General features: G+C 37.1%; 1 protein-coding gene and 2 long non-coding RNA genes across 4 annotated transcripts; 1 reads left to right on the top strand and 2 right to left on the bottom strand.

The window, feature by feature from the left end:
- Window positions 1–2,175: 2,175 nt before the first annotated feature.
- On the top strand, window positions 2,176–3,765 carry LOC122535110. Its single transcript, XR_006308093.1, has 2 exons — window positions 2,176–2,949; window positions 3,259–3,765. It is a non-coding gene; the product is annotated as an uncharacterized LOC122535110 (long non-coding RNA).
- Window positions 3,766–7,603: 3,838 nt separating this feature from the next.
- On the bottom strand, window positions 7,604–9,968 carry LOC122535111. The gene is made up of 3 exons (XR_006308094.1): window positions 9,203–9,968; window positions 8,824–8,964; window positions 7,604–8,352 (listed from the first exon to the last, which is right to left on the bottom strand). It is a non-coding gene; the product is annotated as an uncharacterized LOC122535111 (long non-coding RNA).
- Window positions 9,969–10,166: 198 nt separating this feature from the next.
- Window positions 10,167–14,977, bottom strand: LOC122535107 (troponin T; the record flags this gene model as incomplete). Of its 2 annotated transcripts, none has more annotated exon segments than XM_043666334.1 (6): window positions 10,167–11,045; window positions 13,140–13,218; window positions 13,638–13,718; window positions 13,805–13,897; window positions 14,524–14,742; window positions 14,872–14,977. In XM_043666334.1, coding segments are annotated over 6 exon segments (865 nt in total), but the record flags the coding sequence as incomplete, so codon positions are not given.
- Window positions 14,978–15,077: the final 100 nt, after the last annotated feature.

The following is a 15,077-nucleotide window of genomic DNA, read 5'->3' as shown; positions in this document are numbered from 1 at the left end:
TGCAATTCATTTAAATGTATCTGTGACATCGTAGAAGAATATAGAGAACATTAACAACGAGAGAATATTTTTAAATTCTATTTTCTTTCTTTTTCTTTTCTTTTTTTTTTTTCTTCTGCTTTTTCGTAAACAAACGAACTAATTTCTCATCTTAGAGGCAACAGACTCTACAGAATATTTTAGAAGGAATTCTAATTCAAAAGTAACAAGTATCCACTGAAGCGCGGAACTTTTTCAAGAAAGTTTTTGTAAAAAAAAAAAAAAAGAAAAAGAAACGATTTCGACAAGTTTTTAAACGATCCCTTTCGGCGGGCGCGCAACGAGCAGCGAAGTGAACTTCATCGTCGAAGAATTAAATTATAAACACGTAGCAGTCGAACAGAATGTTATCGCTCGAGGAGATTCGTATTCAAGTTCGTTTAAACGTTTCTGAAAGGGGTCGCGTTTCAATTCCATTGGGAAGAAGAAAAAGTTTCGCTAAGAGAATGTAACTGGGTAAATGGAGGGGGATTGAAAGAAAAACGAGTGAATGAAAAGGGAACAGCGAGAGCGAGAACGGTCTGAAGCTAGGCCGAGAATACCTTGCAATGGAATCGCTAAAATACCATTGAGAATCTGCATGGTACGCATACATACAATATAGTGAATTGAAAGAAAATAATGAAAAAAGAAACAAAAATAGAGAAGAGAAAAGAAACAAGAATGGCTTGAGCACAAGAGATAAAATGTCGCTGAAACTCCGCCCCTCGATTCGGTTCAGACACTGACCAGGTGAAACTTGATTACCGCCAACAGCTCGCCGTTGCAACAATAAGCGAATTTGTCAAGAAAAAACCGGCGGCAAACCGAGAAAAAAACTTGTTGCGCCACGTAACGCGCGAATTTCTTTTCGAGCGTCACGTTCCAAGTCTGGACGAAATAGCCTTCGAAAGACTCACTTCTTATTGTTAGAAGGATCGAAAGAACTAAGAAGAACTTGAAAGTTCGCCAGGCGAAGGACTAACAACACTTTTCGTCGCGATAGAAAGGTATTCTCGTGCAGCTAATCTCACGCGTATCGAGAGATATTTATTCTCACCCTTCCTTATCCTCGTCTCGATCCGTCTCTTCTTTATTGTCCTCGTCCGCCATCCTCCGAGTTGAGATAAGTTCCCTGCGACGATCGCGGCGAAAGGCTTACGAGGAGGCAAGCATATTACGAGGTGACAAGTGAACAACAATCCGCCGGTTGGCGATGAAATGAACCGACTGTGATTCGCGACGATGGAAACAGACCGAAGAAAAATACGACCAGTGTGTGCTCTTGCCAATCCGGACTCACCATCAAATTTTGCTCAACTGGCTCACTCGAAGTAGCCCAAGGCATCGTTAACTGTTACGGCTTCTGAAATCCCGCAAGCACCCAATTCTATTTTGTATAATGCCATAATGCCATTAAGGGTGTTCTAGATCGCCCGTATTTTCCGCCTGCGGTGTGTTATTGACGGAATCGCGCGACGAAACGGAATACGATCGTCGAAGAAAGGCGCCAAAGGGAACCAAAAGTACGAGAGTAATCGTCGGCCATTTGTAATTTCCGGCGGAACGGAAACCACGTTTGAATCGTATATATTATCGAACGTTGAACGTATAAATGTTACTATCGTAACAATAAACAACCTATTAGACTACGGTTATTTATCCATTTAATCGGTATTAATATAAATAAAAATATTCTTCAACTGGTATTATCACGTCTGCAAGCCCTACCGCAGTATATTTTCTTTTAAATTGAAACAGCAGTAAAATTAAATTCTTGATTATTATCTAACAAAGTCTTTACTATTATCTAATGAGTCAAGAGTAGAGTATTAAGAGAATTATCTGAAATGTATCTACAAAAAATTGATCAGATTAATTATCAACGTCAATCCTAGGGGGAAAAAAGGAAAAAGTTTCAAGGTCCCGATACGAATAGAAAAGAAATTGGAAAACCGAAGGGGATTTATCTAAGAAAGATGGGCTTCCTCTAAAATGAACTGACATTTTAATCCCGCTCATGCAGGAACTTTAAAGGGATACCTGTCGACATTTCAGTGTACGTTACACTTTACGGATTTGTTATATAGAAGAAAATTACAGTCTACACCAGTCTGTAACTCCCGTTAGGAAAGGCATAATACCTGATGGAACTTCTGATGCAACGTCTGGCTGATGCAACCTCTCCGGGGAAAGTCGCGGCGAATCTGACATTAGTTCCAAACTGTTTTAAATTTCTAACAGGATCAACGCGACTTGGAGATGTTAAATAACCCAAATCTTTTATGTGCACCTCCCTGAGGCGCGGCCTTCGTACGTCGGAACTAACGTATGTACGTTCTAACGTCAAATGTTTTGACACACGACGAATGAGAAAAGTTCGCAACGACAAAAGGCCCTGCACCAGACACGATTGCGAAAGGTAATTTTGCAGAAATAGCGCGGCGCAACTGCGTAATCTTGCTTTCATTTCCGTCCGGCCGTTAACCATAAAGCTTGTGTATTTCTAAATGATTACGCCGAGCTGCAAAACTGGCACGTACATATACGAAAAGCACGTAAAACACTCGGTATTGTTATCGCGATCCCATTGCACTACGCACTATTAACACAAGAAGGCTGCAATTTTATCTTATCGCGCGATTACGAACACACTAATGGTACTGCTCGCGGAATGATTTAATTGTCGGAGAACGACAGAAACTATCGTTTTCCACGTCGCGTGGAACAATAAACACGGGATGTGAAATAATAAACAGAAATAGTGAATCGTTTCGAGACGCTTGGGTAATTTAAGAGACCTTTGTGTCATGGAATTATTATTAGATCGTTTACTTAGCTAGTCTACGATCAAATATACTCGATGGTGTGAGTCTATTTAGGAAATGCAAACGTAACGAATTATATTGCTCGTCTGTCACTGACTGGTTTGTGAGTATTCTTAAAACATATGACGATAGATGTTTAAATTCTAAAATTGAGGATCTTCGTGAAAAGAGACTCTGTATGCTTATAGCTTATACTCACTCTGTATGTTATACTCGCATATTTTCTAACCAAATGATTGAATTACGTTTAATGGGGCTTCGAAGCAAGAAGATCGTTGTAATTATCGAATGTTTCAAAGACTGTAATTAAATTATCCAACGCCGGGTTCGCAAGCTCGCTTCCTTCAGAAAGCTCCTCAATTTACCTCAAGTACTATATATGTATTTAACGATTAGCTCGAATTTCTCTCAGGCTACGCTGCTACTAAGGGTTCAACTAAAGAAATAATTGTAAATGGAGTAAGGTCAACTGGAACTCTTACCGGCTCGGTAAGAGTTCTACTGACCTAGACTGGTCTAATCCCAGCTAGAACAACGAAGACTCGTTAAAAGTTAGGGAAAATCAATCAAGACCACGCTGACTCGGTTGAAGCCTCATCGATCCACCTAGATCTAATCCATGCCTAACCTGAACTCTCGAAGGATCTAAACCAGATCCAACTTGTAACGAGTTCCGGGAACACTTGCCGAGTTCAAACAGCACCGATTGACTTGGTATATACATGTCATGATAATTTCAAAGGGCTTTGAGGGATTAGCAAGATCTAATCTAATGGAAGACTCGTGTTCCGTGTACTTGCCTGTCAGATAATACAAGCTTCGCCGGCCTCAAATTAATTTTAATGAATTTCGCGAAACGAACATCCACGATATCAAAAATAATTCACTGAATTTTTTTGCGTAACATAACATCCGAATAATAAGAACAATGTCGAATAATAATTGGAATAGTACGAAATATATACAGCCATGCCGCTATTAAAACCACACAACTTTTGTATTAAACAATTTTGCATTAGACACATAATTTAAAAGTTATTTCAGTTGTGCAAGTTACGTGAACGTTACCCAGTTACATGAAACAACGTAACTACGTAAGATTTTAGCCAAAATAATTTTGTACGCCTTCGATTAAACTCTGAGAATTCCGATTGTTTCCAGCCTAATTAATAGGGCATAGGTTAATCGATATTCAATTGGATCGATATGATCTGCGAAGTGTTTGTAGGGATTATACAAGACCCGACGTTATGAGCTAGATTTTGACCAGGCCAACAAATCGATCAAGCTTTCCTATTTACATACATTATATCAAATGATTGATTCGCGTGGAAGCTTACAAATTATCGTAACGATGTGCATGTTAATTGTCATAATTACACATGTATAAATTATTATAATAACAAACGGATGGAATAACGAACATATGTCTAAATTATAAATAGAGAAACCGAAAATGATGTTTGAGAGGCAAGTTGTACTTGTGAAAAATATACTTTTTACAAAAGTATAAATTCTCTATTACACTATTTATATTCTACATTATCGTATTTTACATGGTAGAAATAAATTTTCACAGTTGGATACAATTATATCTAACTATCTCAATTATTCGTTTCAGTTATCTTCAAATTGCTTTGTTCGAAGATCGCGTTCCCCTAAATCAACCGCGGCTCTTGTCATTTTTACCATTATGTCATTACCGTGATAGACATCCTGTACTAGACTCTCAGGTACAGAGTCAAAACAATGAGATTCTATGCATAAGAACGCTATTCATTTCACTATTAACAGCACGTGTGACACTCTTGCTTACACGGATGCACCTCACTGACTTTGGCTTTATACATTCCCCTGACACGATCTGAATCGTGGCTATTGTGAAGACGTAACGAAGCGTCGCTTAAGCGACTTCTGATATTCCTCCCACCCCCTTCCAACCGATGCATTCTTGTTTAATTTCCTGCATGGAAAGCAACGGCCACCTGATGATATCGGGTCTCATTTTCTACGATCAACGGCGTGAAATATCCTTTCTATTAGATGTTACCCGAGAAACGGACCAAAAATCGTATTTTAATCATAGATAACGAATGAGAATGACGGAGAACGATTAATTGATCGCGATAAAGGATCGTTCGATCGAATAATAACGAATAAATTCTGTTCGTACGGTGGTGAATTCATAACTTTAATCCCAACAGCGAAACAACAGCGAGGCACATACGTAAATCGATTCGCAGAAACTTCAATTCGTGGCACTCGTACGTATTTCGTGCATTATTTTCTCATTAGTAAGAGAAACTTACGGAGAATATAATACCGCATGTATCGATCTCGAAGGTTATTTATACATCCCATTAAAATAATAACGATTTTGATAACCATGTTCGGTTTACCTATATAACTTTCCAGAGCCATTTTTTTCCTACGAGAAAATTATTATGCGTGAAATTCGAAGAAAACAATTAACTCTCGATATTACAAATATCAATGATTTTAATTCTGATTCTGAATAAAATTAACCTTTAATTAATTCATTAACTCTGTTAATTTATTAATTTTATTATTTTAATTTAATTTAATTCATTTAGCGTGCAATTATACTTTATGTATAATTGCACGAATATTTGGGCTTTTAGTATACTTGAGATAAAATTGATCATATGTTTGAAATACAATCTGTTAACTATTCAAACAGAACGCTTACGTTCCAGACATTAGCCATCCTTTGTTAACGCAGAGACGCGCAATATATAACAGGAAATACGAATTCACGGCTCTTATGCATTGTTACGCAACAATCTGCAATCAGTATAATCTCAAATTGTTTCAATTGTATCACGATACAACGCGTCGTGAACATTTAAATTCTTTGCTTCCCAATGTAAGTAATACATATAATGTACACACATAATATACACACATTTTCATACACAACGATACTGAGTGTAGGCCAGTACAAGTTGTGTATCATTCATAGGCTATTTTTAAACCGTCGTCAAATTTAATTGATCTTTAATGGTATAATTGAGCTGACTTCCTATTTTGCATTTCATAGTGTCCTATCATACCGTATGTTGTGTCATATTTGTCCACTAACAACCTTCTACACTAAAAATGTATACTATTCAAAAAAATTGTTAACAGTACAATATTTATCTTTCAGCAATTATTATAATATATATATAATTTTTGCTTATTATGTTGAAAATAATAATAAGAAATTAAAGGTATCTTATTCTTTAACATTTGCTTCCTAATGTAAGAAAAGAGAAGAAATTGTTCGCGAAATATGATTTTAAAAAGCTCCATCAACCTTCGTTATGCTTTTTCCTAGATTAAAAATTCTAAGAATGGAACAGAATGAAGCAACGTAGGGTACAAAGAAGCTGAATACGAAAATTGAGAATATAAGAACATCGTAAAGAATAATCTGAGATAAAAGCTTCTATCTCAACCTCAATTGGAAAGACAGGATAACGCGAGCTTTGATACAAATTCATGTACTGCATTTCACAGAGAGATATTTTCATCTCCAATGAGAAAAGAAGTACATATCTGGTAGAAATAAAAATGTATGGAAGAGAAAAGCTAAACTAACTAAACTAGAACGCCTAAAAACTTTTTATTTGAAAGTATTTTAAACATCTTTGAATAGAAACGGTATTGTTTTTCTAAATTTTCTAAAAGGCAAAAATAAAACTTTATTTATATGGAATTATAATTTATAATTTACCTATCACACCTTAATAATTGTTAATAACGTCACATATTTTATCAATGAGGATTAAAATAATTTACTTTGATACTCTTAGAATTCACATTATCATTTTATCAGAACTTAATTACTACTTACTAATGAAAATTTAATTTACTAATGAAAATTTCTCAAGCTAAAAATATATTAGTCTGTAGCTTGAGAAACAATTCTGTAGTCTTTATTAAATACAAATTCTTGGAGTCATTTACCAATTGCTATGTAGCTAATAGCTAATAACTCCGATTAGACGTTAAAATTTTTGAAATTAACAAATTGAGACGTCAATAAACACGACTGACCAAGGAAAATGTATTAATTAATTTTGTTCTCTATGAATCTAAACTGTATTTTTTTAGTTTACCATCTGTGTAAATATCTTATCCTTGTACATATAATAACATTGAATAATGCATTTATTTTAATGTAATGTGATATGATTGTGCATTATAATATAACTAGTCACTGGTAATCCTAAAATGGATGTGACTTTAAACAAATAGTTTTCCCATTAAAATGATCTGAAATAAATTACAATGTATTAATCAAAACGAAATTTGATAAACATATCAAGTACTGAACAATGTTACATAAAAAGAAAAAAAAAATTATGAAATAATATTATGCCAAACATATTTAATCCAGTACACGTTCTACACGTTCTACACGTGACATTCTAAAAGCAAAAAGTGAATGTAAAGATGAAGTCACGGTCACAATGATAAACGCACGTCAAGTCTAGTTTAACAGATTTCAAACCTGTTTGTGACACATAAAATATCACTCGTTTGAAAATTATTCTAAACCTTTAAGAATAATAAAAAGTCATCGTTTTCACGCGTATCAGCATTTTTAATCTCTGAGCATCCAAGTGAAAGTTCGTCAACAAGAAAATCCTAATTCCCCTAATTTGCCTTTATTCCCTTATATTATCCTCGTCACGCTACCAATTATTCTCACGTTACAGTATGCCCGATTTCGTAATCGTTCTTATCGCGTGTTCCCCTGGTTATCGGGAAATCGCGAATTAACACGAATCACCACGAAGTCCGTGCTCGGTCGTCCCTCGACAGAAATCGTCAATTTCCGCCGAGTTCCGGCTCTAGCACGAGGCGTCGGTTTCTGTCTCTACGAAACGAATCTTCAAACACTCGTCGAACGTGATGCAGACAACACACAGAGGTAATGCATACCCACGTAATTGTATCCAGCATTAAGTGTCTGTCATATTCGGTTTATCAAAGGAATTCGTTCGTATAACCGTACGTATTGCTTAATACTTACCTCATCGAGAGTGGTTCCGTTGTGGCCAAGCCGCTCTGCAGTCAGCTTCTCATTCTTCCTTTCTTTTTCTCTCTGACAGCTAGCATTGTAGCCATGTGTACGCGAACGTGGCCGTTCTGCCGAACGATCACCGCCATGACACATCACAATTCCTCGTTACCGCGGCGAGATACTCCGAAACCGAAACGACGAACATTTCACGGCCTCACTAACACTAACACACGCACAATATCCGGCGGTATCTTTTTGGCAGCCGGCAACAGGTCGCGGTAGTCGTTATCCCGTAACACGCGTCGTCGTGTTATTGTTTATTGTTCAGTCCACGGCGGAGTTGCGGCGTCGGTAGTGTCGGGTTCTTGCTCTATTTCCGTCCCCTCAGGTAAGAGAGGAGGGACAAACGTAGTCCGGCTCGGACGAACGCTTGGAGACACTATTAACGAAGCTTAAGAACCGCCCGGCGAACTGAAAGAGAGGTGAAAAGAGAAAAAGAATAAGACGCGACGGTCAGAAACAGAGAAAGAATGAACGTAAAGGAGAGAAGAAATACAAGACTGGAGCCAGCGGCTACCATTATAAATAGTTGCTATCCACTAGCGATGGGAGTGATACTTCGTCCGCCAGGTGGAACAGCTGTAGATATCTCGAATTTTATTGAATCATCGATAAATCACGATAATTCAATAAATTTACAATAAATACGAGAAATTAATGAAATTTCAGGCATGAAGCAAGCAGCTTAAAATGCCAATTTTGTAGTATAAACGTGATTTGTTTGAAACTATTCGAGACTGTGTCGTTCCCATCGCTATCGATCGAGTGAGCTAGAGTGAGATGAACGAAAGCTAACGAGTGAGAGAGAGACAGAATATATGAAGGGAAGTATGTACGTGAGGAGAACAAAGATAGAAAACGGTTTCTCGTTCGTTTCTTTACCTCATGTTTTGCGTCATTGTTCCGTCACTGAGGTCTGCCTTGAATTTTAACGAAACGGTTGCGGTCCTAATGTATAAATCTGCACGATTTCCTTTTGACAAACGACAATTGCCAATTTTGTAGCTCCATGGTTGCATTGAACTGCAATATGAGAACTATTGAAATAGGTAACACCTATGCAATTAGCGAATTTATCAGTCAATCAACGTCAACAAAATCACATGTTTATGAATATGCTCCATAACCAGCCATATTTATGAACAACGTACTTCATGTTCATTAAAACGAAAGGATTATTATAACTATTAGTTTCCGGTTCACATTCAAAACAGGCACACTTTTTCACAAAAAAAAAGATGAAACAAAATATGCACATTACCTCAAAGTAGTTCTCCAAAACAATCCATTTCCGGAATACTTTTGAATCTCGTATCAATTATTTCAATGCAAGCTGCATGTTGATACAATAGTTGATCGTTAACACAACTGTGACACATAATTAATTGTAAAAACGCAAGCACGATCTCCCACTGGCAAAAACAGTTACTTGACTTTTTTCTCAACTCGAGTTCTCGATATATATCGAAATATCTCTCTTTCAAAGATCGAACTTCCTAACGTACCAAAGTTCGCACGACATCTATCATTACACGCAGGTTCCGTATTACTTATTTTAAGGATCGTTTGTTGGCAACACTTTGACGCTTCGTGCCTGTTTATAAGCTTTGGCGCGAATCCGAAATGTCGTGAGGGTTGTCGGGTATTTGCGAAACGGTCGTAAATCAATTAATATATTTTTGTTTCGTTTTTAGCTGGTGCGTATGTTGTTATGTATTTCTTGTGCGGTAAACACACACGATGAAAATCGACGAGTATAACAAGTGTCATGAAGAAAAGCAGCGTGTGCGTGATCTCGTGTTTATCGTATTCATCGAGAGCATCGTTGCATTCGTAATAAAGAAAGAAAAATCAAGAACGCTGGATAGAGATCAAGAAAAGAAAAATGCAGTGCTGCAATAACTTTCATAAATAAGCATAAATAACAGAGTCATCCGTATACGTCCTCTGCGAGACGAGTAAGGTTAGTGGAATGCTAAGCGAAAATTTTTTGACTCCTACACGTATGTATGTATATATATATATATATGTACTATGTGTGTATATATATATATATATACATAGTATGTATATAGGAATTTTAAAGGAAAGATTCGGGGGGGGGGGGGGGGGGGGGGGGGGGGGGGGGGGGGGAGGTAGAAGATTTCCTAATAAAATTTGCCGGTAAACGTAAGGAAAAATCGAGCAATGATCAAGTGTTAATGTCTTGAATAATAAAAACACTATTGAAGTCTTGAATTCGGAACAGTTTCTTCCATAGGCCTCTTAATTTACAATCGTGATTACAAGTATTGGTGTGCGTAACAAATCAAGGTCTTCTCCTGAGGGGCTGGGGAAGTTTCCTCTGCGGAAATCTTACACGATAAACCTCTTCCTTTTTTTTTTATTTCAATAATGTGTGTGCGTGTATTTTCTTTTTGTACAATATAATAATAATAATTGTAGTAGCAATAAAAGTAGTAGAATAATAGTAATAGAAGTAGTAGTGGTAGAACAGCCAAGAGGTAGTAACGGCGCGTTTTATCTCGCCAGAATTCTCGCCATTATAGGTTAGGCTCATCGCGGAAAGGTATAACGTGTAGGTCGTTCGTTTTTTCTCTCTTGTATCGTATTACCACGATCACTCCGATGTCGCAATAGAGGCTCGAAGGGGGAAACTACCTATAACAACGAGATTCTGGGGAAATGATTCGCCATTGTTGTCTCTAACTGTAGCCACGACTATGTATTCAATGGTTCGTAGGATGTTTCGACATTTCTTGGTGATCGATCGACTGAATCTTTGATTAAATGTTGCTGATCTTTCGAAAGAGGCGTCTATTCTTCCTCTTCCTCCTCCTCCTCCTCTTCCTCTTCTTCCTCTTCCTCTTCCTCTTCTTCTTCTTCCTCTTCCTCCTCCTCTTCTTCGGCGTCACCGCCGCCCTCCTTCTTTCCCCCCTCTTCTTCCTCCTCTTCCTCCTCCTCTTCTTCCTCTTCTTCCTCGAATTGTGGCTCCTCGAGCTCCTCGTCCTCAGCCGCAGCCTTCACGTCTTCCTCGCCTTCCGGTGATTCGGGGTCTCCCGGTTTCTTGCCTGGCCTCTCGCCGAACCATTTCGGCAACTTCGCTGTTTTTTGAAGAAAAAGAAAATGATATGTATTATACAATCGACGATATTCAATATTCGTGGCGCGAGAATTTTTGGAAATATACACGTCTCGATCGATGACAGCGAAGATTTGTTGGAAATTCTATTGTATATAAGAATATATTTCGAAGAATGTCTCGAAGGATAGCATGAGAATGAAGAATGGGAATAAGATTATAGAGCCGTGGAAAGCTACATTTCTCCGCGCAAAAATAAACAAGGAATTAAATGTACAAGCATACGCTTTCAATTTTCTGAAAGGTTCTCCTCGCTTTTCATCGAACGAGGTTCTTCAACGTTGGCAAAATATACTTCACTCTGTAGCCATTGCAGTCTGTCCTAGTTTTTAGAAAATACTCTGGCTGGTCAGGTTTACTCTGCCTACTCGCGACTCGAGCAAACGCACACCAAGATACGTAACACAATAAACACGTGAGAGGCAATGAAATGCTCTTTGCATTTATTGTACACCTTCATCCGTTTCATTTTACAATTCTGATGTACTCGATAACTCTCTCTTTTATATATATGTATAACAACTCTACATGGTTCTGGATATGCTCTGTTTTATTCGAATTTCATAACCAATAATTTCCTTTTTTTTTTTCATAAAACGAAAATTCTTAATAAGGTAAAGGAAACATTTCGAAATATAATTCTTTTTCATTAATCTTGAAAAACTTCAATTAAAACTACCGCATGAACCGCAAAGAGACTTTGATCCACAGTTCAAAAGAGATTTTCTTTTAAAATATTTTTAATAACACGCGATCTTCCCTTCCCAAAGAACTTTTTCAACAAAAAACTAAGTGTGACCTCTGTGCTAATATAGAAAGCTATTTTAACAAAGTAAAGGAGCATATTAAAACATAAATAATATAACTTTGAAAATAACCGCAATGATCTTTAAAACCACAGATATTCTTCTGAAATACTTTATCCTTAAGAGGTGCACGTTTATGAAAAGTTTGGTGTTGCGTTTGCTCGAAAATGAAGCTAGCATACATACTCTTCTGACGACCGAGGAATTGCTCCTTTTGTAGAGTCCATTGCTTCTCTATGGACTCCTTCTGCTGTTCGGTCAGACCCTGCAACATTAACGGACAAAATGGCATGCTAGGATATATCATCACACGGGGGCAGGGGGGGGGCACTCGCCTGGACCCTTTACTCGGTTTTCGAAATATCGCTGTATAGATTCTTCCTATAACGTGCTTGGGACTTAATAATAAGTGAACGAGTCCTGGCATTACAGCGGAACTTGCTTCGTGTATATGCATGTTGAATATTTAAGTTAAACGACTAACAAATGAGCTACATATTGACCATCCGTTAGCTTACGTTAATTACATGACACAAATTCTTATACCCTCTTGTACAGACACATTTAATTAGTCACTTTCTGTAAAGAGACTTTGATGGAGACGTGTCGATATAATAAGAGGCTAAGGATGACTGATGTCTGGTGCTATACGTCATCTTAAGAACGTAAAGAGGTAAAGCTTGGAGCATAGAATATTTTGTAGTAATTTTTTCACAAAACTTAATTGAAACGTGAAAAATATTTGAGACACAGTGGTACTTAATAATCGTACTCGTTATCTTCAAAAGATTAAAAAGAAAAAGAAAATTTGCATCGCAGAGTCTTTTGCTAAATAAGGGAAAATTAAAATGAATAATTTGCATCTGCCGAAAATACCTTGCGATCGATACCTGTGATTTCGCGTTTGATACGTGTTCCAAGATTCGTATGTGAGCCTCCTGTTCGCGATTATTCTTACAGTCGTGTTTATGCTTATTTCAATAATAAATTGTAAGGGAATGCGTTGAATTACGATCAATGAAAGGTGAAATGTAAGTATGTACATCATTTTGTGGAACGAAAAAACACGGGCATAACAACATTTTCAACGGTCTCTGTGGTCTAGATCTACTGTTTATTAAATGGTGTCCAACACGAATTAGAATGACGATCGTTTGAACGATCCTAGGGTAAACGAAGGGGGCAAGGGTTTCAACCAGCAACGCAAGCAACAGGGGTGGTACACTAACAGAGAGCTCGATAGGACTCACTTTTGGTACGCTTCATGAACTGTTCTGTTTTCTGTTTCCATAGTTTCTCGTTGTACTCCGCTAGAAGCGTGTCATAGCCCTGCGATTTAATCGATATTCTTCACTGATCATGTTCTCTCAAATTTTATCTCTCTACAACTACTTTCTTTTTTTTTTTTACGAGCTGTATCGCTTCTTCTTTGTCCTTGCTTCTTCGTCTCATATTTGATCAAGTACCATTTGTAAAAGAAAAAAATCTCGTTTCCATATAAAACCTTTCAAAAGATTTCGATTTATATTTTAATTATTGTATTGATAGATTTTAACCTATGGCAACACTTTCCGGATGCCATGTTTTTTTTTTTTCATTTTCTTTTACCATTTCGATTACCGATTACCATTATTGTTAGATTTTTGATACTTCCGAATCGAGCCAAATTCATTTGATCGTATCATTCCGGGGGAGCTGAGTATTTCGAAGAATCAGCGACTGATCGAATCTATGAAAAATATACTTACGCCTTCGAAGAGCTTCTTCTTATCGTCATAAGACCTGGTATCCACTCGACGTTCATATTTGGAGGCGACTTGGATCTTGGGCTATACGAAGAAAAATAGTTGTACAGTACTCGACAAACTTTCCCACGTGAACGTTTGTATTTTTATTATTTAATCGTGCCACTTACTGGGTATTTGCCGGTAAGGGCTTCGGGATCAAGACCTTTCTTCAAAGCTTTGTGCCTCAATTGTTGCTTTTGACGTTCCTTTAATTCTTTAAGCTGCGGGGAAACAGGACAGTTATTCGAAACGTTCCTACGCTCATTAATATAAAAGTATATAATATACATATATACAGTGTGTTCCACGACTCGTGGTCAACCGAGTGGAGGTGATTCTACAGGTAAAAATGTGTCGAAAAGAAACAATAAAATTTTTTCATTGAAGCCCTCGTTTTTTTTGAGAAAATCGAACTTGAAAAATTATCTACTATACTTGAATTTGGCTAATTCTATATTGGACAGGCGGAAATAATCGACACGAGGATATTCTAAGATATTCTAAAGTAAAAAATAAGTAAAAAATGTAAAATTTTTTCGATAATATTAATAAATGATTCGATAATATCGATAATATAATAAATGATGAATCGATAATTTCGATAATATAATAAATGATAAAATTTTTTCGTTTTCAAGAAAATATACTTTGAATATGTTTCGCTAAAAATTACTTTAAGCACACTGTGTACTTGATAAATTTTCAAACTCTCGAAAACGGAGGCTTTGGAATGAAAAACATTTTATTCTTTCTTTTCGACAAACTTTTACGTGTCAAAATCACCTCCCAGTCGTGGTTGACCGCAAGTCGCGGAACATTCTGTATTTCAGAACGTATTTTCACTTACGTCGTAGTCCTGACGTTTCTGTCGCTCTTCAAGATCGTATTTCTCGGTTTCCAGCTTGACAATGGTGTCCCAGAGTTCATTAGCTTTGGATCGAAGCTTCTCAATGGAGAAACCATCGATTTCCAAAGGTTTAATGCGAATGCTCAACGAGATTTTCTTCTCCTCCTCGAGCTGTTCTTTCGTCTTGTTGCGCTCCAGTTGCGCCGACGTAAGGTTACCCTTTTATCCAACAAAGAGATACATTAATAACACTCCAACAGTACGGGCCTACTGCGGTATTCTGTCGCGCGATACTCCACGTAGTTTCTTTCGAGAACTCGAAGTTTTCTTTGTGAAAAAGATACGAACTGCTAGATCTTTCCTAGTGATCGTAAAGTTGGGGCCCTTCTTGTTCGCTTGATCTTTCATCGCCTGCATCATAGCCTGACGTTTCTTTTCCGATTCTTCCAAACGTCTGGATAAAGATATTGGAATTATTTTCTTTTTTTTTTTTTTTTTTACATTTCAAACACGTCATTTATCTTGTTATATAAACTGCGAATTTTTACGAATTT

This window comes from Frieseomelitta varia, unplaced genomic scaffold (genome assembly GCF_011392965.1).
Source record: "Frieseomelitta varia isolate USP_RPSP 00005682 unplaced genomic scaffold, Fvar_1.2 scaffold_671, whole genome shotgun sequence".
Classification (NCBI taxonomy): domain Eukaryota; kingdom Metazoa; phylum Arthropoda; class Insecta; order Hymenoptera; family Apidae; genus Frieseomelitta; species Frieseomelitta varia.
The sequence above is the reverse complement of the archived record's forward strand: the minus strand, read 5'-3'. Positions and strand labels throughout refer to the sequence as shown.